The sequence below is a fragment of the Clavelina lepadiformis genome, chromosome 2 (genome assembly GCF_947623445.1).
Source record: "Clavelina lepadiformis chromosome 2, kaClaLepa1.1, whole genome shotgun sequence".
Classification (NCBI taxonomy): domain Eukaryota; kingdom Metazoa; phylum Chordata; class Ascidiacea; order Aplousobranchia; family Clavelinidae; genus Clavelina; species Clavelina lepadiformis.
Genome location: NC_135241.1, coordinates 22,702,201 through 22,726,114, shown reverse-complemented (window position 1 = coordinate 22,726,114; position 23,914 = coordinate 22,702,201). Strand labels below are relative to the sequence as shown.

At 37.5% G+C, this 23,914-nt stretch overlaps 3 protein-coding genes across 3 annotated transcripts; all 3 read left to right on the top strand.

The window, feature by feature from the left end:
• Positions 1-3,061: 3,061 nt before the first annotated feature.
• LOC143446423 (alpha-1,3-mannosyl-glycoprotein 4-beta-N-acetylglucosaminyltransferase A-like) lies at positions 3,062-6,807 on the top strand. The gene is made up of 7 exons (XM_076946041.1): positions 3,062-3,563; positions 3,851-4,039; positions 4,304-4,483; positions 4,972-5,184; positions 5,354-5,503; positions 5,923-6,038; positions 6,108-6,807. The coding sequence occupies exons 1-7, from the start codon at positions 3,369-3,371 to the stop codon at positions 6,172-6,174; spliced, it is 1,110 nt and encodes a 369-aa protein (XP_076802156.1). The 5' UTR covers positions 3,062-3,368; the 3' UTR covers positions 6,175-6,807.
• Positions 6,808-9,226: 2,419 nt separating this feature from the next.
• Positions 9,227-12,831, top strand: LOC143444956 (alpha-1,3-mannosyl-glycoprotein 4-beta-N-acetylglucosaminyltransferase A-like). Its single transcript, XM_076943747.1, has 7 exons — positions 9,227-9,737; positions 10,451-10,639; positions 10,904-11,083; positions 11,572-11,784; positions 11,954-12,103; positions 12,536-12,651; positions 12,721-12,831. Exons 1-7 carry the CDS (start codon positions 9,543-9,545, stop codon positions 12,785-12,787), a joined length of 1,110 nt encoding a protein of 369 aa, XP_076799862.1. The 5' UTR covers positions 9,227-9,542; the 3' UTR covers positions 12,788-12,831.
• A 3,188-nt stretch (positions 12,832-16,019) lies between these two features.
• LOC143444955 (alpha-1,3-mannosyl-glycoprotein 4-beta-N-acetylglucosaminyltransferase A-like) lies at positions 16,020-18,446 on the top strand. Its single transcript, XM_076943746.1, has 7 exons — positions 16,020-16,043; positions 16,118-16,306; positions 16,576-16,755; positions 17,244-17,456; positions 17,626-17,775; positions 18,195-18,310; positions 18,380-18,446. The coding sequence occupies exons 1-7, from the start codon at positions 16,020-16,022 to the stop codon at positions 18,444-18,446; spliced, it is 939 nt and encodes a 312-aa protein (XP_076799861.1).
• Positions 18,447-23,914: the final 5,468 nt, after the last annotated feature.

The following is a 23,914-nucleotide window of genomic DNA, read 5'->3' as shown; positions in this document are numbered from 1 at the left end:
GCTCAGGTCCGTTAGAGGTTACTTCAGGTCAAGGTTAAGCCTAAAAAAAGTCGTCGCTTCGAAGCAGAGTTAAAATGAAAGCTGACGCTGCTTCGTGTTTACTTTTGTCCACGACAATCTTGTGAATGGGGCGGAGTGTTCAGTTCAAGCAGAAGTTAATTTTGCATTTTTTCCGATTTGTTACTCAAAGTGTAAGATTTTTGTTTTCTTTCAGAGCAAACTTTTCGTCATCTTGAATACGTTGTAGTCGTCATAACCTAGTACTTACTCTTTACCTGTTTATAGTATTTACAATTTATGTTGCAATAGTAAACATATAACCTGCTGTTTAACCTATACCAAAGCGCCAGATACGTTTGTCCAGATTTACTAACTGATGAGCGATGATAAATCGACAACTGTATAATCCCCGCCTATATTGTGAGCCTAGCAGCCCTAGCTACTGCATTCACTCCAATCCTTTTTGTTGTTGGGTACAGTATATGTGCCCATTTTGATTTATTATTTTGAATCTTTTGTGCAATTTGTTATGCCATTTAAATGCAATATTACACTAAGCGTTGCAGCTTTTTTCTTAAAATTGTTTCGTTTTGTTGTACTTCAGCCTAACCATCGTGGTGTGAAAAAAGAAAAACTTTGCCATTGTTTGAGTGTGATTTGGTTGTGGAAAGGACGTAGATAGAATCATACTAGTACACTAATTCGCCTGCGTGCGTTTACCCAAACAGCATAACAGCAGAGAAATAAAAAATACAGTAACTTACAAAGAAACATCAATTTTCGTTGGGTCCCTTTAAATTATATGGGTTCTCTTGGACCGATTATTCTTTTTGTTTAATTCACCCAATTTCGGGAACAAATACAAAAGTCTTTTTACGTAGACTTAAGTTATTGTTATTTTTTTGAATTACGGTGATTCAAAGGGTTAAGTTGTCTCTGATGCCAAACATCTAAGGTACCTGTGTCTAATAAGGCCCATTGCTCATATTTCGCAAACCCGTGCAAATAAATGAAAAATTTTAACCCTATATAAAAAATAATATAAATTCATGATGGTTTACCAGATTTCATCCTTGCCACGTGATCAACCGATTCGCTAGAGCACAAGAAAAATTTGATATTTGCAGTTATGGTGGTTTTGTTAATTTAGAAAAAAAGTAAGTGAGAATTTGGCCGGTTAAATGAACTGTTGTCAGCCGGCTGAAGTTTTCATGTAACAACCAACTTAGTATTGAAAAGGATAATACACTTTTTTTGCTAAAATTTTTCTGATAATAAAAATGTGACATTTTTTTCGTAGATGCCACATGCGCCTAATAAGGCCCATTCAAGATGCTTGGTTAATTGATTTCCAGACTTCAAGAGTGGTTCCAGTCATCAGTTGGCAAGTTGTTGCAGTTACTTTTTTTTTTCAACCCACGTTTGTTGGTCGTTGTCTTACACAAATTGGTGGTTGCTGTCTTGCTTTATTTACTTAATACGATTTTTCAGCTATGTTTTGAATCAAAATACTCACAAAATTGGTAGGCCTTATTAGGAGCCTATGCTCCTAATAAGGCCCATTTTTTGGAATTTTTAATTTCTTTATAAAATTTTTTTGGGGCGTTTTCAGGTATTGTGGTTTTAATATGTTGTAGTCATATACCCTTACTAATAGAATACGATTTTTCAGCCTATTCTCATTTGTGGTTCTTGAGTTATTTTCACAAAAGTGTTAGGTGGGCCTTAATTGGTACAGGTACCTTACACAGGCTGTAGGCTATCCTGAAAAACAAAGAAAGATCAAAGTATTCCATTTAACAATCCAGGGTTTGGAAATAAGCTGCTTGAAGATCATTTTAGTTTTGTGTCCGCAGTCCAATTACGTTTCGACAAGACATAAGGACTCGCATTTTCATCCCATCATCATTATCAAAGGTTCTAATCACTACATCGCCTGAGTGCCCATGCAATTAAAAATAACCTATCAATATTGCGTATTTTTATACTTACCGACATTACTTTATTTTTACGTCTATATGTTTGTACCATATGTAGGCTATGCTTGGATTAGCGGTCGTGCTAACCAGTATTATTCATTGTTATTAATTCCGTTTTAAACCATGCAGGTTTTAAGCTATTGGACTTAGCTTCTTTTCGTCGTTTATTGTTAGTTTGCCGAGTCATCTCGTTATAATGGTTACCATTTCATTTTTCGTTCCACAAGCAATGACAAAAATAATCATTACGATGCGTCAGAGAATTTGAGGTAAGTTAGTTAAAAAAAATGCCAGGTAGCGGGGAAGTAATTGAAAACGAGTTGATGCTGATCCTTAATCTTACAACCCAGATAGCACGTACGTAGTTGTCGGCCCGACGGCTACAACGAGCTATTCTCGCTATAGGGCCTGTAGTACCATTTTCAGCAGTTTTAAAACGGCAACCCGGGGATTGTGACGAAGGTCGCATGCAAGACGTCACTATATAAAAACTATAAATGATTCCGGTCCAGTGCGCATGCACGTGACCTTAATCTGTGAAAGTTTGCTGTTGTTATGGCGTGTGCGGAGTGTAGGTTCAGGCTAAAGTTGACGTTTTGTGTTGGTTCAAAGTTAAGGCTTTTTGGCTGATTTTTTGGAAAAATACAAGAAAAAAAGTTGTTAAAAAGTTGAAGCATTTGGTGCGAGAATTCCAGATACGAGAATTTTCTCAAAATACTGCATTAAGTCCTTTTGTCCTACATCTCGGCGGATACAAAAACTCAGCGAGGTGACCGGGCTTGTTTAGAAGCAAATTCAAATTGAAAAATTGTACTTTGCATTGTTTTAGATAGGGCTTCAGATGGGCCTACAGGCCCTTCAGCGATTATCGTTGGTGGGCCGCTAGAAGCAAGCTATCGACACACCAAAACTGATGTCAATGTAAGAAATTATCGTTTTGCCAGATTTTGTGAATTCTCTGGAGTTTTCTTACTACAGCATCTCAATTATCACCCGGAAAATTAATTATCAATTTTCACCACAGACAGTAAAAAATGTAATATGAAGTGTTGTTTAACCTACTGCAGACGCCACAGTAAGAAAAATGGTGCCACCATGACTTCTATGCAAAAATTCTTGGCGCTTTTCTTCGTTATGCGATGTGAATTCAGCACTTCGCGGAGCAATGTGCGTCGTAGCGACGGTAACTGTTGTTTGTCGGTTTTGGAGACTATGTGTGTGGAACGATTTATTTCTTTTGTTTATATGCATTGTTGCTGGAATTGATAATGAAGTCGCAAAAACCTAAACTAATTAATTAATCAGTGAACGATCGAGATTTCACTACGGAATCTTGCAGCGCCTGCCTAGGCTACGATATGACGGTAAACATCTTAGGTGTAGCAAACGATGCCAGCCGTGTTACTACGTAAGCGCAACATATGGCTGGCCGCGGCATTGTTCTATGTGTTTGTATTTGTCTATTACTTTGACTTCTTGTCGACCGGCGGTTCGAAAGAAGTTCGAAAAGCAGAACCGGTACAAGAAGATATACAAGCACAAGAAGATGTCGATGTTGAAACCGAAGCGGCTGCGATTATCACGGTCAGTGCTACAATTTAAGTTAAGCTGGTGGTATTTTACCTGAAAAAATCGTGCGTTCCAAGCTATTTTTCTCAGTTTCTTGTTAAAGTTTTATTGCGATATAAACCTTCATCCTAAAAGTTACTTAGACAGAGTTTAAAATTTATACAGGATCATGTTACTGTGGCCATAAAACATACTGACTATTCCTATGGAGTATGGTCTCCTGACAAACGTTTGTTTTCTTTAAAAACAAATATGTCTCATCCATTTACGGTTAACAATTTTTTTGATGTGCTTTTTTGCAGTCGTTAGAATCAAAGAGCTTCGTTGCAAACGTAAAAGATGAACCAATTGTACCCGGTGAAAAAGTCTATTTTCACCCCTTAGATCCGGTATTTCCCCTCTCAGGGGATTTAAAAGCACCCAGCCCAGGCTTTGAGTTGGGTCAGATACCGAAAAACGCCGACGTCGTAATAGGAATACCCACAGTGAAGGTATGTTTATGATGCAAATGTGATTGTTATTGTTATGTCATAAGATGTTTTCATTTCACACAATTTGTACATCAGTTCTAATTATAACCGACCGTGATTGAAATTGGAAACAATCATTCAGTTAAAATAAGTGTCACTCACTCCTACGAGCGGTTTGCGCAATACGACCACGATTTGCCGTGTTTTTGCAATTTGTTTGCATTCAAAATCAATACAAACGATTTCAATTTCAATTCAATCTTTGTTGTATTTTCTATCTGGCAGAGGCAGGGAGTATCCTATCTTTCGCAAACAATCGATTCCCTTCTGAAGAATCAGGTTGATCGTTCCGTTGATTCTAGAATCCTTGTTTACGTCGGCGAGACCGACGAAGAGTTTTTACGCGATCTTTCGCGCTCATTGCAAAGCAGTTATCGGAAGCACATTGAAGATGGGATATTACAGGTTTCACTTCAGTGTTTATTCCCAAACAAGCCCAATACTTGTATCGATATCAATCGTGAGAACAGCGAAGAGCTTTAATAATTCAGAAGCGGCTGAGAAAGTAAAAAGGAAATTAATTCCCTTTACAGCCGTATCATTACAATTTAATTTTAAAACGTTTTAACGGCCGGGTCAAACGCCCCACAAAGCAAAGTATACGTTTAAAGCATCCAGTTCTTCAACAATAAATTACACAACCACAGGCTAAGTAACTATACATAAGTTTATGAATGAAAACTGAAAGTTTAGAGTTGAATTATTTAGTACTACTTCAGTGACATCACGATTATCGCTCATCCCGAAAGGAAACTATATTTGCTTTTAGACTACGCTGTCAAACTGTATTATTCCTATTTTTGTGAGTTTGTTGAGTAATAGCTGGCCATTTTGATATGTTTGTTTTTAGCGATTGTTTTTACCCCCGCCAATCTCACAAATTTCTCTTGCAGCTAATTAGTCCACCTAAAAGTTACTACCCCTCATGGGAAAAAGTGCTTCAGTCCAGTTTTAACGACGCGCTGGAGCGAGTGAAGTGGAGATCGAAACAGAATCTGGATCAAATCTTCCTCATGATGTACATCTATAACCTTTCACCTAAATATTACCTCATGATGGAAGATGACGTCATAGCCAGCCATGGGTACATCGGAGCGATAATGAAGGTGACGTAATAGTTGCTGCGTTGTGGGTGACGGTAGGATAATAAGACCCCCAATTTGGTTTTTAAAGGTCACTTCTGCTTTCTAATTAAGTCTTCGTCATTTTAAGAAAAGTTAACTATACCTTATGCTCAATGTGTGCCATGGGTTGAATAATATGATTTCTATGCAGGAGGCTAACCGAAGATCGATGGAAAATTACTTTTATATTTCTTTTTGTAATTTGGGAGCGATTGGAAAACTTTTCCGCGCCGAAACTCTTCCATCATATGCTTCGTTCATCCACACGTTCTGGAATAAAAAACCGCTCGACTGGCTGCAGGTATGTTGGCAGCTTACACGAATGAAAAGATTCTTTGTTGAGCATTTTTGTTTTTCCGCCGTATACGCTTCGAGCATAACGACTTTTGCTGAGTAGGCCTAGGCCGAGCCAATGTGTCCAAAAAAAACTACCGAAATTCGTCAAGTGTTATGTGGTTATTCGGAATTTAACGTACACCCTATAAGGTGTCAGCTATATAGTTTTTCTATGTTAACCTATAACCTTTCTGCAATTATTTTTTTAAGCTGTGCTTCGATTTGTTAAGTTTCAAACATTTGATGGGATGAAAAAGCAATTTAGAAACGACAGCATGTGTTTTCCTTTGGTGTGCTCATACCTTACGATCCATTCATGGACTGGTTGATGGGGGTTTTGTTATTGCCTGCACCTTATTGAACCTTTATCGTTCATTTTTCCAGCTGGACTACGTTGCGTCAGCGGTCTGCAGCTATGACGAGAACGCCCAACAATGCAATAAAAGGAGAGAGCTAAAAATGCCTCCTCACAAACCGTCGCTGTTTCAACACATTGGAAGGTACATTGCTTTGCTGCTAAAGTTTTTCTGAAAAATCGAATCCATCTTCGACTTCATCTTTTCTTTCAGTGTTTCGTCATTGCAAGGAAAGACGCAAAATCTCAAGGACAATTCATTCAAAAGCGACGCCATCTGAGCTCAGGTCCGTTAGAGGTTACTTCAGGTCAAGGTTAAGCCTAAAAAAAGTCGTCGCTTCGAAGCAGAGTTAAAATGAAAGCTGACGCTGCTTCGTGTTTACTTTTGTCCACGACAATCTTGTGAATGGGGCGGAGTGTTCAGTTCAAGCAGCAGTTAATTTTGCATTTTTTCCGATTTGTTACTCAAAGTGTAAGATTTTTGTTTTCTTTCAGAGCAAACTTTTCGTCATCTTGAATACGTTGTAGTCGTCATAACCTAGTACTTACTCTTTACCTGTTTATAGTATTTACAATTTATGTTGCAATAGTAAACATATAACCTGCTGTTTAACCTATACCAAAGCGCCAGATACGTTTGTCCAGATTTACTAACTGATGAGCGATGATAAATCGACAACTGTATAATCCCCGCCTATATTGTGAGCCTAGCAGCCCTAGCTACTGCATTCACTCCAATCCTTTTTGTTGTTGGGTACAGTATATGTGCCCATTTTGATTTATTATTTTGAATCTTTTGTGCAATTTGTTATGCCATTTAAATGCAATATTACACTAAGCGTTGCAGCTTTTTTCTTAAAATTGTTTCGTTTTGTTGTACTTCAGCCTAACCATCGTGGTGTGAAAAAAGAAAAACTTTGCCATTGTTTGAGTGTGATTTGGTTGTGGAGAGGACGTAGATAGAATCATACTAGTACACTAATTCGCCTGCGTGCGTTTACCCAAACAGCATAACAGCAGAGAAATCAAAAATACAGTAACTTACAAGGAAACATCAATTTTCGTTGGATGCCTTTAAATTATATGGGTTCTCTTGGACCGATTATTCTTTTTGTTTAATTCACCCAATTTCGGGAACAAATACAAAAGTCTTTTTACGTAGACTTAAGTTATTGTTATTTTTTTGAATTACGGTGATTCAAAGGTTTAAGTTGTCTCTGATGCCAAACATCTAAGGTACCTGTGTCTAATAAGGCCCATTGTTCATATTTCGCAAACCCGTGCAAATAAATGAAAAATTTTAACCCTATATAAAAACTAATATAAATTCATGATGGTTTACCAGATTTCATCCTTGCCACGTGATCAACCGATTCGCTAGAGCACAAGAAAAATTTGATATTTGCAGTTATGGTGGTTTTGTTAATTTAGAAAAAAAGTAAGTGAGAATTTGGCCGGTTAAATGAACTGTTGTCAGCCGGCTGAAGTTTTCATGTAACAACCAACTTAGTATTGAAAAGGATAATACACTTTTTTTGCTAAAATTTTTCTGATAATAAAAATGTGACATTTTTTTCGTGGATGCCACATGCGCCTAATAAGGCCCATTCAAGATGCTTGGTTAATTGATTTCCAGACTTCAAGAGTGGTTCCAGTCATCAGTTGGCAAGTTGTTGCAGTTACTTTTTTTTTTCAACCCACGTTTGTTGGTCGTTGTCTTACACAAATTGGTGGTTGCTGTCTTGCTTTATTTGCTTAATACGATTTTTCAGCTATGTTTTGAATCAAAATACTCACAAAATTGGTGGGCCTTATTAGGAGCCTATGCTCCTAATAAGGCCCATTTTTTGGAATTTTTAATTTCTTTATAAAATTTTTTTGGGGCGTTTTCAGGTATTGTGGTTTTAATATGTTGTAGTCATATACCCTTACTAATAGAATACGATTTTTCAGCCTATTCTCATTTGTGGTTCTTGAGTTATTTTCAAAAAAGTGTTAGGTGGGCCTTAATTGGTACAGGTACCTTACACAGGCTGTAGGCTATCCTGAAAAACAAAGAAAGATCAAAGTATTCCATTTAACAATCCAGGGTTTGGAAATAAGCTGCTTGAAGATCATTTTAGTTTTGTGTCCGCAGTCCAATTACGTTTCGACAAGACATAAGGACTCGCATTTTCATCCCATCATCATTATCAAAGGTTCTAATCACTACATCGCCTGAGTGCCCATGCAATTAAAAATAACCTATCAATATTGCGTATTTTTATACTTACCGACATTACTTTATTTTTACGTCTATATGTTTGTACCATATGTAGGCTATGCTTGGATTAGCGGTCGTGCTAACCAGTATTATTCATTGTTATTAATTCCGTTTTAAACCATGCAGGTTTTAAGCTATTGGACTTAGCTTCTTTTCGTCGTTTATTGTTAGTTTGCCGAGTCATCTCGTTATAATGGTTACCATTTCATTTTTCGTTCCACAAGCAATGACAAAAATAATCATTACGATGCGTCAGAGAATTTGAGGTAAGTTAGTTAAAAAAAATGCCAGGTAGCGGGGAAGTAATTGAAAACGAGTTGATGCTGATCCTTAATCTTACAACCCAGATAGCACGTACGTAGTTGTCGGCCCGACGGCTACAACGAGCTATTCTCGCTATAGGGCCTGTAGTACCATTTTCAGCAGTTTTAAAACGGCAACCCGGGGATTGTGACGAAGGTCGCATGCAAGACGTCACTATATAAAAACTATAAATGATTCCGGTCCAGTGCGCATGCACGTGACCTTAATCTGTGAAAGTTTGCTGTTGTTATGGCGTGTGCGGAGTGTAGGTTCAGGCTAAAGTTGACGTTTTGTGTTGGTTCAAAGTTAAGGCTTTTTGGCTGATTTTTTGGAAAAATACAAGAAAAAAAGTTGTTAAAAAGTTGAAGCATTTGGTGCGAGAATTCCAGATACGAGAATTTTCTCAAAATACTGCATTAAGTCCTTTTGTCCTACATCTCGGCGGATACAAAAACTCAGCGAGGTGACCGGGCTTGTTTAGAAGCAAATTCAAATTGAAAAATTGTACTTTGCATTGTTTTAGATAGGGCTTCAGATGGGCCTACAGGCCCTTCAGCGATTATCGTTGGTGGGCCGCTAGAAGCAAGCTATCGACACACCAAAACTGATGTCAATGTAAGAAATTATCGTTTTGCCAGATTTTGTGAATTCTCTGGAGTTTTCTTACTACAGCATCTCAATTATCACCCGGAAAATTAATTATCAATTTTCACCACAGACAGTAAAAAATGTAATATGAAGTGTTGTTTAACCTACTGCAGACGCCACAGTAAGAAAAATGGTGCCACCATGACTTCTATGCAAAAATTCTTGGCGCTTTTCTTCGTTATGCGATGTGAATTCAGCACTTCGCGGAGCAATGTGCGTCGTAGCGACGGTAACTGTTGTTTGTCGGTTTTGGAGACTATGTGTGTGGAACGATTTATTTCTTTTGTTTATATGCATTGTTGCTGGAATTGATAATGAAGTCGCAAAAACCTAAACTAATTAATTAATCAGTGAACGATCGAGATTTCACTACGGAATCTTGCAGCGCCTGCCTAGGCTACGATATGACGGTAAACATCTTAGGTGTAGCAAACGATGCCAGCCGTGTTACTACGTAAGCGCAACATATGGCTGGCCGCGGCATTGTTCTATGTGTTTGTATTTGTCTATTACTTTGACTTCTTGTCGACCGGCGGTTCGAAAGAAGTTGGAAAAGCAGAACCGGTACAAGAAGATATACAAGCACAAGAAGATGTCGATGTTGAAACCGAAGCGGCTGCGATTATCACGGTCAGTGCTACAATTTAAGTTAAGCTGGTGGTATTTTACCTGAAAAAATCGTGCGTTCCAAGCTATTTTTCTCAGTTTCTTGTTAACCTAAGTTAAATGTTAAAACACAGTAACCTAAACCTAACCTACATCTACCTTCTAAGCTAAATCTAACTCCAATAAAGTCATAGATAGCTAGAATCAACTTTTTGCTTAACCATTCTCCTAACCGCCTATCTTTAACCCCAGGCTGCGTGACCTACATACGGTGAAATGATCGCTTCATTTAAGTTATTCTGGTAAGTGCTTTATTTTCTGCGAGGTAAACAAGCGTCATTTTCCGGTGCTATATACCGATATGAAATGCTAGGTCGCTTTTTTATATGTGAGTACACTGTACATCAATTGACAATGGTCTCTTCTTACGTCATAAAAACAAAAACGATGTTGCTTCTATTTGCAGTTTGGACTTGATAATAATACAAGTTTTCGACACTGACTCAACCGACCGCCAAACAGACAAATTAAACAAAGTTTTATTGCGATATAAACCTTCATCCTAAAAGTTACTTAGACAGAGTTTAAAATTTATACAGGATCGTGTTACTGTGGCCATAAAACATACTGACTATTCCTATGGAGTATGGTCTCCTGACAAACGTTTGTTTTCTTTAAAAACAAATATGTCTCATCCGTTTACGGTTAACAATTTTTTTTGTTGTGCTTTTTTGCAGTCGTTAGAATCAAAGAGCTTCGTTACAAACGTAAAAGATGAACCAATTGTACCCGGTGAAAAAGTCTATTTTCACCCCTTAGATCCGGTATTTCCCCTCTCAGGGGACCTAAAAGCACCCAGCCCAGGCTTTGAGTTGGGTCGGATACCGAAAAACGCCGACGTCGTAATAGGAATACCCACAGTGAAGGTATGTTTATGATGCAAATGTGATTGTTATTGTTATGTCATAAGATGTTTTCATTTCACACAATTTGTACATCAGTTCTAATTATAACCGACCGTGATTGAAATTGGAAACAATCATTCAGTTAAAATAAGTGTCACTCACTCCTACGAGCGGTTTGCGCAATACGACCACGATTTGCCGTGTTTTTGCAATTTGTTTGCTTTCAAAATCAATACAAACGATTTCAATTTCAATTCAATCTTTGTTGTATTTTCTATCTGGCAGCGGCAGGGAGTATCCTATCTTTCGCAAACAATCGATTCCCTTCTGAAGAATCAGGTTGATCGTTCTGTTGATTCTAGAATCCTTGTTTACGTCGGCGAGACCGACGAAGAGTTTTTACGCGATCTTTCGCGCTCATTGCAAAGCAGTTATCGGAAGCACATTGAAGATGGGATATTACAGGTTTCACTTCAGTGTTTATTCCCAAACAAGCCCAATACTTGTATCGATATCAATCGTGAGAACAGCGAAGAGCTTTAATAATTCAGAAGCGGCTGAGAAAGTAAAAAGGAAATTAATTCCCTTTACAGCCGTATCATTAAAATTTAATTTTAAAACGTTTTAACGGCTGGGTCAAACGCCCCACAAAGCAAAGTATACGTTTAAAGCAGCCAGTTCTTCAACAATAAATTACACAACCACAGGCTAAGTAACTATACATAAGTTTGTGAATAAAAACTGAAAGTTTAGAGTTGAATTATTTAGTACTACTTCAGTGACATCACAATTATCGCTTATCCCGAAAGGAAACTATATTTGCTTTTAGACTACGCTGTCAAACTGTATTGTTCCTATTTTTGTGAGTTTGTTGAGTAATAGCCGGCCATTTTGATATGTTTGTTTTTAGCGATTGTTTTTACCCCCGCCAATCTCACAAATTTCTGTTGCAGCTAATTAGTCCACCTAAAAGTTACTACCCCCCTTGGGAAAAAGTGCTTCAGTCCAGTTTTAACGACGCGCTGGAGCGAGTGAAGTGGAGATCGAAACAGAATCTGGATCAAATCTTCCTCATGATGTACATCTATAACCTTTCACCTAAATATTACCTCATGATGGAAGATGACGTCATAGCCAGCCATGGGTACATCGGAGCGATAATGAAGGTGACGTAATAGTTGCTGCGTTGTGGGTGACGGTAGGATAATAAGACCCCCAATTTGGTTTTTAAAGGTCACTTCTGCTTTCTAATCAAGTCTTCGTCATTTTAAGAAAAGTTAACTATACCTTATGCTCAATGTGTGCCATGGGTTGAATAATATGATTTCTATGCAGGAGGCTAACCGAAGATCGATGGAAAATTACTTTTATATTTCTTTTTGTAATTTGGGAGCGATTGGAAAACTTTTCCGCGCCGAAACTCTTCCATCATATGCTTCGTTCATCCACACGTTCTGGAATAAAAAACCGCTCGACTGGCTGCAGGTATGTTGGCAGCTTACACGAATGAAAAGATTCTTTGTTGAGCATTTTTCTTTTTCCGTCGTATACGCTTCGAGCATAATGACTTTTGCTGAGTCGAGTCGAGTCGAGCCGAAGCCAAGCCAATGTGTCCAAAAAAACTACCGAAATTCGTCAAGTGTTATGTGGTTATTAGGAATTTGACGTGCACCCAATAAGGTGTCAGCTATATAGTTTTTCTATGTTAACCTATAACCTTTCTGCACTTGTATTTTTTAAGCTGTGCTTCGATTTGTTAAGTTTAAAACATTTGATGGGATGAAAAAGCAATTTAGAAACGACAGCAACTGTGTTTTCCTTTGGTGTGCTCATACCTTACGATCCATTCATGGACTGGTTGATGGGGGTTTTGTTATTGCCTGCACCTTATTGAACCTTTATCGTTCATTTTTCCAGCTGGACTACGTTGCGTCAGCGGTCTGCAGCTATGACGAGAACGCCCAACAGTGCAATAAAAGGAGAGAGCTAAAAATGCCTCCTCACAAACCGTCGCTGTTTCAACACATTGGAAGGTACGTTGCTTTGCTGCTAAAGTTTTTCTGAAAAATCGAATCCATCTTCGACTTCATCTTTTCTTTCAGTGTTTCGTCATTGCAAGGAAAGACGCAAAATCTCAAGGACAATTCATTCAAAAGCGACGCCATCTGAGCTCAGGTCCGTTAGAGGTTACTTCAGGTCATGGTTAAGCCTAAAAAAAGTCGTCGCTTCGAAGCAGAGTTAAAATGAAAGCTGACGCTGCTTCGTGTTTACTTTTGTCCACGACAATCTTGTGAATGGGGCGGAGTGTTCAGTTCAAGCAGCAGTTAATTTTGCATTTTTTCCGATTTGTTACTCAAAGTGTAAGATTTTTGTTTTCTTTCAGAGCAAACTTTTCGTCATCTTGAATACGTTGTAGTCGTCATAACCTAGTACTTACTCTTTACCTGTTTATAGTATTTACAATTTATGTTGCAATAGTAAACATATAACCTGCTGTTTAACCTATACCAAAGCGCCAGATACGTTTGTCCAGATTTACTAACTGATGAGCGATGATAAATCGACAACTGTATAATCCCCGCCTATATTGTGAGCCTAGCAGCCCTAGCTACTGCATTCACTCCAATCCTTTTTGTTGTTGGGTACAGTATATGTGCCCATTTTGATTTATTATTTTGAATCTTTTGTGCAATTTGTTATGCCATTTAAATGCAATATTACACTAAGCGTTGCAGCTTTTTTCTTAAAATTGTTTCGTTTTGTTGTACTTCAGCCTAACCATCGTGGTGTGAAAAAAGAAAAACTTTGCCATTGTTTGAGTGTGATTTGGTTGTGGAGAGGACGTAGATAGAATCATACTAGTACACTAATTCGCCTGCGTGCGTTTACCCAAACAGCATAACAGCAGAGAAATCAAAAATACAGTAACTTACAAGGAAACATCAATTTTCGTTGGATGCCTTTAAATTATATGGGTTCTCTTGGACCGATTATTCTTTTTGTTTAATTCACCCAATTTCGGGAACAAATACAAAAGTCTTTTTACGTAGACTTAAGTTATTGTTATTTTTTTGAATTACGGTGATTCAAAGGGTTAAGTTGTCTCTGATGCCAAACATCTAAGGTACCTGTGTCTAATAAGGCCCATTGCTCATATTTCGCAAACCCGTGCAAATAAATGAAAAATTTTAACCCTATATAAAAACTAATATAAATTCATGGTGGTTTACCAGATTTCATCCTTGCCACGTGATCAACCGATTCGCTAGAGCACAAGAAAAATTTGATATTTGCAGTTATGGTGGTTTTGTTAATTTAGAAAAAAAGTAAGTGAGAATTTGGCCGGTTAAATGAACTGTTGTCAGCCGGCTGAAGTTTTCATGTAACAACCAACTTAGTATTGAAAAGGATAATACACTTTTTTTGCTAAAATTTTTCTGATAATAAAAATGTGACATTTTTTTCGTGGATGCCACATGCGCCTAATAAGGCCCATTCAAGATGCTTGGTTAATTGATTTCCAGACTTCAAGAGTGGTTCCAGTCATGAGTTGGAAAGTTGTTGCAGTTACTTTTTTTTTCAACCCACGTTTGTTGGTCGTTGTCTTACACAAATTGGTGGTTGCTGTCTTGCTTTATTTGCTTAATACGATTTTTCAGCTATGTTTTGAATCAAAATACTCACAAAATTGGTGGGCCTTATTAGGAGCCTATGCTCCTAATAAGGCCCATTTTTTGGAATTTTTAATTTCTTTATAAAAATTTTTTGGGGAGTTGTCAGGTATTGTGGTTTTAATATGTTGTAGTCATATACCCTTACTAATACAATACGATTTTTCAGCCTATTCTCATTTGTGGTTCTTGAGTTATTTTCAAAAAAGTGTTAGGTGGGCCTTAATTGGTACAGGTACCTTACACAGGCTGTAGGCTATCCTGAAAAACAAAGAAAGATCAAAGTATTCCATTTAACAATCCAGGGTTTGGAAATAAGCTGCTTGAAGATCATTTTAGTTTTGTGTCCGCAGTCCAATTACGTTTCGACAAGACATAAGGACTCGCATTTTCATCCCATCATCATTATCAAAGGTTCTAATCACTACATCGCCTGAGTGCCCATGCAATTAAAAATAACCTATCAATATTGCGTATTTTTATACTTACCGACATTACTTTATTTTTACGTCTATATGTTTGTACCATATGTAGGCTATGCTTGGATTAGCGGTCGTGCTAACCAGTATTATTCATTGTTATTAATTCCGTTTTAAACCATGCAGGTTTTAAGCTATTGGACTTAGCTTCTTTTCGTCGTTTATTGTTAGTTTGCCGAGTCATCTCGTTATAATGGTTACCATTTCATTTTTCGTTCCACAAGCAATGACAAAAATAATCATTACGATGCGTCAGAGAATTTGAGGTAAGTTAGTTAAAAAAAATGCCAGGTAGCGGGGAAGTAATTGAAAACGAGTTGATGCTGATCCTTAATCTTACAACCCAGATAGCACGTACGTAGTTGTCGGCCCGACGGCTACAACGAGCTATTCTCGCTATAGGGCCTGTAGTACCATTTTCAGCAGTTTTAAAACGGCAACCCGGGGATTGTGACGAAGGTCGCATGCAAGACGTCACTATATAAAAACTATAAATGATTCCGGTCCAGTGCGCATGCACGTGACCTTAATCTGTGAAAGTTTGCTGTTGTTATGGCGTGTGCGGAGTGTAGGTTCAGGCTAAAGTTGACGTTTTGTGTTGGTTCAAAGTTAAGGCTTTTTGGCTGATTTTTTGGAAAAATACAAGAAAAAAAGTTGTTAAAAAGTTGAAGCATTTGGTGCGAGAATTCCAGATACGAGAATTTTCTCAAAATACTGCATTAAGTCCTTTTGTCCTACATCTCGGCGGATACAAAAACTCAGCGAGGTGACCGGGCTTGTTTAGAAGCAAATTCAAATTGAAAAATTGTACTTTGCATTGTTTTAGATAGGGCTTCAGATGGGCCTACAGGCCCTTAACCCCAGGCTGCGTGACCTACATACGGTGAAATGATCGCTTCATTTAAGTTATTCTGGTAAGTGCTTTATTTTCTGCGAGGTAAACAAGCGTCATTTTCCGGTGCTATATACCGATATGAAATGCTAGGTCGCTTTTTTATATGTGAGTACACTGTACATCAATTGACAATGGTCTCTTCTTACGTCATAAAAACAAAAACGATGTTGCTTCTATTTGCAGTTTGGACTTGATAATAATACAAGTTTTCGACACTGACTCAACCGACCGCCAAACAGACAAATTAAACAAAGTTTTATTGCGATATAAACCTTCATCCTAAAAGTTACTTAGACAGAGTTTAAAATTTATACAGGATCGTGTTACTGTGGCCATAAAACATACTGACTATTCCTATGGAGTATGGTCTCCTGACAAACGTTTGTTTTCTTTAAAAACAAATATGTCTCATCCGTTTACGGTTAACAATTTTTTTTGTTGTGCTTTTTTGCAGTCGTTAGAATCAAAGAGCTTCGTTACAAACGTAAAAGATGAACCAATTGTACCCGGTGAAAAAGTCTATTTTCACCCCTTAGATCCGGTATTTCCCCTCTCAGGGGACCTAAAAGCACCCAGCCCAGGCTTTGAGTTGGGTCGGATACCGAAAAACGCCGACGTCGTAATAGGAATACCCACAGTGAAGGTATGTTTATGATGCAAATGTGATTGTTATTGTTATGTCATAAGATGTTTTCATTTCACACAATTTGTACATCAGTTCTAATTATAACCGACCGTGATTGAAATTGGAAACAATCATTCAGTTAAAAAAAGTGTTACTCACTCCTACGAGCGATTTGCGCAATACGACCGCTATTTGCGGTGTTTTTGCAATTTGTTTGCATTCAAAATCAATACAAACGATTTCAATTTGCTTTCAATTCAATCTTTGTTCTATTTTTTGTCTGGCAGAGGCAGGGAGTATCCTATCTCTCGCAAACAATCGATTCCCTTCTGAAGAATCAGGTTGATCGTTCTGTTGATTCTAGAATCCTTGTTTACGTCGGCGAGACCGACGAAGAGTTTTTACGTGATCTTTCGCGCTCATTGCAAAGCAGTTATCGGAAGCACATTGAAGATGGGATATTACAGGTTTCACTTCAGTGTTTATTCCCAAACAAGCCCAATACTTGTATCGATATCAATCGTGAGAACAGCGAAGAGCTTTAATAATTCAGAAGCGGCTGAGAAAGTAAAAAGGAAATTAATTCCCTTTACAGCCGTATCATTAAAATTTAATTTTAAAACGTTTTAACGGCCGGGTCAAACGCCCCACAAAGCAAGGTATACGTTTAAAGCATCCAGTTCTTCAACAATAAATTACACAACCACAGGCTAAGTAACTATACATAAGTTTATGAATGAAAACTGAAAGTTTAGAGTTGAATTATTTAGTACTACTTCGGTGACATCACGATTATCGCTCATCCCAAAAGGAAACTATATTTGCTTTTAGACTACGCTGTCAAACTGTATTGTTCCTATTTTTGTGAGTTTGTTGAGTAATAGCCGGCCATTTTGATATGTTTGATTTTAGCGATTGTTTTTACCCCCGCCAATCTCACAAATTTCTCTTGCAGCTAATTAGTCCACCTAAAAGTTACTACCCCCCATGGGAAAAAGTGCTTCAGTCCAGTTTTAACGACGCGCTGGACCGAGTGAAGTGGAGATCGAAACAGAATCTGGATCAAATCTTCCTCATGATGTACATCTATAACCTTTCACCTAAATATTACCTCATGATGGAAGATGACGTCATAGCCAGCCATGGGTACATCGGAGCGATAATGAAGGTGACGTAATAGTTGCTGCGTTGTGGGTGACGGTAGGATAATAAGACCCCCAATTTGGTTTTTAAAGGTCACTTCTGCTTTCTAATTAAGTCTTCGTCATTTTAAGAAAAGTTAACTATACCTTATGCTCAATGTGTGCCATGGGTTGAATAATATGATTTCTATGCAGGAGGCTAACCGAAGATCGATGGAAAATTACTTTTATATTTCTTTTTGTAATTTGGGAGCGATTGGAAAACTTTTCCGCGCCGAAACTCTTCCATCATATGCTTCGTTCATCCACACGTTCTGGAATAAAAAACCGCTCGACTGGCTGCAGGTATGTTGGCAGCTTACACGAATGAAAAGATTCTTTGTTGAGCATTTTTGTTTTTCCGCCGTATACGCTTCGAGCATAACGACTTTTGCTGAGTAGGCCTAGGCCGAGCCAATGTGTCCAAAAAAAACTACCGAAATTCGTCAAGTGTTATGTGGTTATTCGGAATTTAACGTGCACCCTATAAGGTGTCAGCTATATAGTTTTTCTATGTTAACCTATAACCTTTCTGCAATTATTTTTTTAAGCTGTGCTTCGATTTGTTAAGTTTCAAACATTTGATGGGATGAAAAAGCAATTTAGAAACGACAGCATGTGTTTTCCTTTGGTGTGCTCATACCTTACGATCCATTCATGGACTGGTTGATGGGGGTTTTGTTATTGCCTGCACCTTATTGAACCTTTATCGTTCATTTTTCCAGCTGGACTACGTTGCGTCAGCGGTCTGCAGCTATGACGAGAACGCCCAACAATGCAATAAAAGGAGAGAGCTAAAAATGCCTCCTCACAAACCGTCGCTGTTTCAACACATTGGAAGGTACATTGCTTTGCTGCTAAAGTTTTTCTGAAAAATCGAATCCATCTTCGACTTCATCTTTTCTTTCAGTGTTTCGTCATTGCAAGGAAAGACGCAAAATCTCAAGGACAATTCATTCAAAAGCGACGCCATCTGAGCTCAGGTCCGTTAGAGGTTACTTCAGGTCAAGGTTAAGCCTAAAAAAAGTCGTCGCTTCGAAGCAGAGTTAAAATGAAAGCTGACGCTGCTTCGTGTTTACTTTTGTCCACGACAATCTTGTGAATGGGGCGGAGTGTTCAGTTCAAGCAGAAGTTAATTTTGCATTTTTTCCGATTTGTTACTCAAAGTGTAAGATTTTTGTTTTCTTTCAGAGCAAACTTTTCGTCATCTTGAATACGTTGTAGTCGTCATAACCTAGTACTTGCTCTTTACCTGTTTATAGTATTTACAATTTATGTTGCAATAGTAAACAAATATCCTGCTGTTTAACCTATACCAAAGCGCCAGATACGTTTGTCCAGATTTACTAACTGATGAGCGATGATAAATCGACAACTGTATAATCCCCGCCTATATTGTGAGCCTAGCAGCCCTAGCTACTGCATTCACTCCAATCCTTTTTGTTGTTGGGTACAGTATATGTGCCCATTTTGATTTATTATTTTGAATCTTTTGTGCAATTTGTTATGCCATTTAAATGCAATATTACACTAAGCGTTGCAGCTTTTTTCTTAAAATTGTTTCGTTTTGTTGTACTTCAGCCTAACCATCGTGGTGTGAAAAAAGAAAAACTTTGCCATTGTTTGAGTGTGATTTGGTTGTGGAGAGGACGTAGATAGAATCATACTAGTACACTAATTCGCCTGCGTGCGTTTACCCAAACAGCATAACAGCAGAGAAATCAAAAATACAGTAACTTACAAGGAAACATCAATTTTCGTTGGATGCCTTTAAATTATATGGGTTCTCTTGGACCGATTATTCTTTTTGTTTAATTCACCCAATTTCGGGAACAAATACAAAAGTCTTTTTACGTAGACTTAAGTTATTGTTATTTTTTTGAATTACGGTGATTCAAAGGTTTAAGTTGTCTCTGATGCCAAACATCTAAGGTACCTGTGTCTAATAAGGCCCATTGTTCATATTTCGCAAACCCGTGCAAATAAATGAAAAATTTTAACCCTATATAAAAACTAATATAAATTCATGATGGTTTACCAGATTTCATCCTTGCCACGTGATCAACCGATTCGCTAGAGCACGAAAAATTTGATATTTGCAGTTATGGTGGTTTTGTTAATTTAGAAAAAAAGTAAGTGAAAATTTGGCCGGTTAAATGAACTGTTGTCAGCCGGCTGAAGTTTTCATGTAACAACCAACTTAGTATTGAAAAGGATAATACACTTTTTTTGCTAAAATTTTTCTGATAATAAAAATGTGACATTTTTTTCGTGGATGCCACATGCGCCTAATAAGGCCCATTCAAGATGCTTGGTTAATTGATTTCCAGACTTCAAGAGTGGTTCCAGTCATCACTTGGCAAGTTGTTGCAGTTACTTTTTTTTTTCAACCCACGTTTGTTGGTCGTTGTCTTACACAAATTGGTGGTTGCTGTCTTGCTTTATTTGCTTAATACGATTTTTCAGCTATGTTTTGAATCAAAATACTCACAAAATTGGTGGGCCTTATTAGGAGCCTATGCTCCTAATAAGGCCCATTTTTTGGAATTTTTAATTTCTTTATAAAATTTTTTTGGGGCGTTTTCAGGTATTGTGGTTTTAATATGTTGTAGTCATATACCCTTACTAATACAATACGATTTTTCAGTCTATTCTCATTTGTGGTTCTTGAGTTATTTTCAAAAAAGTGTTAGGTGGGCCTTAATTGGTACAGGTACCTTACACAGGCTGTAGGCTATCCTGAAAAACAAAGAAAGATCAAAGTATTCCATTTAACAATCCAGGGTTTGGAAATAAGCTGCTTGAAGATCATTTTAGTTTTGTGTCCGCAGTCCAATTACGTTTCGACAAGACATAAGGACTCGCATTTTCATCCCATCATCATTATCAAAGGTTCTAATCACTACATCGCCTGAGTGCCCATGCAATTAAAAATAACCTATCAATATTGCGTATTTTTATACTTACCGACATTACTTTATTTTTACGTCTATATGTTTGTACCATATGTAGGCTATGCTTGGATTAGCGGTCGTGCTAACCAGTAGGCTATTATTCATTGTTATTAATTCCGTTTTAAACCATGCACGTTTTAAGCTATTGGACTTAGCTTCTTTTCGTCGTTTATTGTTTGTTTGCCGAGTCATCTCGTTATAATGGTTACGATTTCATTTTTCGTTCCACAAGCAATGACAAAAAATAATCATTACGATGCGTCAGAAAATTAGAGGTAAGTTAGTTAAATAAAATGCCAGGTAGCGGGGAAGTAATTGAAAACGAGTTGATGCTGATCCTTAATCTTACAACCGAGATAGCACGTACGTAGTTGTCGGCCCGACGGCTACAACGAGCTATTCTCGCTATAGGGCCTGTAGTACCATTTTCAGCAGTTTTAAAACGGCAACCCGGGGATTGTGACGAAGGTCGCATGCAAGACGTCACTATATAAAAACTATAAATGATTCCGGTCCAGTGCGCATGCACGTGACCTTAATCTGTGAAAGTTTGCTGTTGTTATGGCGTGTGCGGAGTGTAGGTTCAGGCTAAAGTTGACGTTTTGTGTTGGTTCAAAGTTAAGGCTTTTTGGCTGATTTTTTGGAAAAATACAAGAAAAAAAGTTGTTAAAAAGTTGAAGCATTTGGTGCGAGAATTCCAGATACGAGAATTTTCTCAAAATACTGCATTAAGTCCTTTTGTCCTACATCTCGGCGGATACAAAAACTCAGCGAGGTGACCGGACTTGTTTAGAAGCAAATTCAAATTGAAAAATTGTACTTTGCATTGTTTTAGATAGGGCTTCAGATGGGCCTACAGGCCCTTAACCCCAGGCTGCGTGACCTACATACGGTGAAATGATCGCTTCATTTAAGTTATTCTGGTAAGTGCTTTATTTTCTGCGAGGTAAACAAGCGTCATTTTCCGGTGCTATATACCGATATGAAATGCTAGGTCGCTTTTTTATATGTGAGTAGTCTGAGTACACTGTACATCAATTGACAATGGTCTCTTCTTACGTCATAAAAACAAAAACGATGTTGCTTCTATTTGCAGTTTGGACTTGATAATAATACAAGTTTTCGACACTGACTCAACCGACCGCCAAACAGACAAATTAAACAAAGTTTTATTGCGATATAAACCTTCATCCTAAAAGTTACTTAGACAGAGTTTAAAATTTATACAGGATCGTGTTACTGTGGCCATAAAACATACTGACTATTCCTATGGAGTATGGTCTCCTGACAAACGTTTGTTTTCTTTAAAAACAAATATGTCTGTAATGGAATGATTGGTTATTGTTGTTGAACTTGACTGTACCAGTCACTCCAATACAATCTTTGATTGTCTGAATGTTTATTGTCTTCGATATAATGAGTCTCAAGGCCGTTGTTTGCTTAATCAATCCTAGACTCGTCTGTTCAGCTAAAAGCTGATTGTCTTGTAAAGCCAACAAGCAGAGTTGTCCGACCTGACACTGAGCTTGTCTTAAATTGTACTGTTCAATAGTTTGCACAAATTGTTGATTGTATAAACTGGTTATATTGATTCTTCGTTGTACGATTACAAATTGACAGAACATTGGCACATCAACAGTACTTCATTTAACAGTCAATGTAATAGCATTTTGGCTTAGCTATATTCAACTGCATTAAATTGCTGATTGCTGATTATTCCCAGACTAGTTAACTCGTAATGCCATACGCTAACAAACTTATTTTTGATAAGCTGAACGCATACGAAAAAGGCGAAAGTATTACGTCACAACAATGGTACAGGAAGTGATTGTGGCTCGTGTTACTCTTAGCTAAAACGACACACAAGTACTAGAATTGAAATCTCACATAATCTGTATATTAGTTTTGGTTATAATCACAATATTATCACATAACCCCCCCCTAGAAATTGTTTTAAAATGAAATTTTAAAGCAATTTCGAAACAAAATAGAAATAAAGTCTCGATAAGCCATAATTAACACAAAGTAATAACAACAAAATCCATATAATGCGGTTAACATAAAGCAAATCACAACAAACGTTAAAACACAAGTATAATACAGTTCATATTGGTAATACATTAGTAATAAGGCGTTCACATGTATGCTTTTAAGTCATTGTGCAAGGTTAGTGCACAATTCAAACCAATTATGATATGTATGAGAGGTCAGAGGTTAATTGTTAACGAGCGTCACTTTCTGCTGAGTCACTATCTTCAGAGACATTTTGATTATCATTGTTTAAGTCAGATCGGCTAGCATGAACTATGACAGAATGATTACGATAAGCATATATTTTATGACGAATAACGGAAACCAACATAGGCAAGGTTAACTTGAAAAACCAGAAAGTGAAAACAATGCTCCAAATATAGCTCAAAATCAACAGAATAAAACAAAAGCCACTAAGTATTGGCGATGTTATGCTAGAAATCATCTGTAAAAACACATTAGTTAAGGTGTTATCAATATTTTTCTGTACATATAACATATCTGCTGTATTTTCTGGATTCGTTCTACTTCCAATAAAATGGTATAATTGATCATGCATCAAACGTGCGCGACTGACAGCTTGTAAAATACCTGATAAATCGTCAAAGTCGTTACCACTGCTAGGAAACAAATGAACAAAGTTAGAAAAATCTATTTCAGAGTAGGGTGCTTGTACAGTAATTAGAGCAGGTAAAAGTTGCTGGACGTTCTCATGGCGCATAGAGAGTGTATAATTATCAAACACATAATATGCATCATTAATAAGAAAAGTCATGATTTTGCCAGGAGTATATTTCTCTACATACTTAACTCCCTTATAAACAACATCATTCGTGCCAACCTGGCCAATATATTTCGTCCCATTATTGTCACTAAATTCTACGAGAGGTCGAGAGGCAAAAAACTCCCCATGTTTCAAATTATGCAGTAGAGTAGCTGAGATATTTTGGCATGCTACCTCAATCAGTAAATCGCCTAATGCCACGCCAGTGGCAGGACGACCCAAAAGTTGTGTTAGGACTTCACTTGGAAACAATCGTCCCACTAAAAAATACATATTTGTCAGATACTCTTGTATTTGACATTCAAGAAAATGGATATCAGACGTCAAAAAGTGAAATGAATCGCTTGTTATGTCATTGACTTCATTCAAAAAATATGTTTCAGCTGTATGGAAAGAAAAAGACGGGAAAGGTATATCATTTTCCGCTGCTATTTTGCCCAATTTTATGCCATCAAAACCATTGCAGCTGTAGGGTCTTAAAATCAAACCCCCTGGTGTACAAATGGTGTCTGACCCATAGCACTTCTGTACGGGATTTGGACAGCGACTTCGTTGATGAATGCTGATGCCTAGAGATTTTATCTCCAGACGAATGAGCTTGTGGTTCTTGTTATAATGCATTAAAAGTTCTTCGTGCTTTTGACCTACACGTTTGTAAGGACACTTGGCTTTTATC

What these genes read in the sequence shown, in the direction of transcription:
- LOC143444955 (XM_076943746.1), top strand. Translation starts at nt 16,020, where the DNA reads ATGGAGTATGGTCTCCTGACAAAC. An exon ending in ACATCGGAGCGATAATGAAG is followed by an intron (nt 17,457 to 17,625) that starts GTGACGTAATAG and finishes ATTTCTATGCAG; the next exon opens with GAGGCTAACCGAAGATCGAT. An exon ending in CTGTTTCAACACATTGGAAG is followed by an intron (nt 18,311 to 18,379) that starts GTACATTGCTTT and finishes CTTTTCTTTCAG; the next exon opens with TGTTTCGTCATTGCAAGGAA.
- LOC143446423 (XM_076946041.1), top strand. Translation starts at nt 3,369, where the DNA reads ATGCCAGCCGTGTTACTACGTAAGCGCAACATATGGCTGGCCGCGGCA. An exon ending in TTGAAGATGGGATATTACAG is followed by an intron (nt 4,484 to 4,971) that starts GTTTCACTTCAG and finishes TTTCTCTTGCAG; the next exon opens with CTAATTAGTCCACCTAAAAG. An exon ending in ACATCGGAGCGATAATGAAG is followed by an intron (nt 5,185 to 5,353) that starts GTGACGTAATAG and finishes ATTTCTATGCAG; the next exon opens with GAGGCTAACCGAAGATCGAT.
- LOC143444956 (XM_076943747.1), top strand. Translation starts at nt 9,543, where the DNA reads ATGCCAGCCGTGTTACTACGTAAGCGCAACATATGGCTGGCCGCGGCA. An exon ending in AACCGCTCGACTGGCTGCAG is followed by an intron (nt 12,104 to 12,535) that starts GTATGTTGGCAG and finishes TCATTTTTCCAG; the next exon opens with CTGGACTACGTTGCGTCAGC. An exon ending in CTGTTTCAACACATTGGAAG is followed by an intron (nt 12,652 to 12,720) that starts GTACGTTGCTTT and finishes CTTTTCTTTCAG; the next exon opens with TGTTTCGTCATTGCAAGGAA.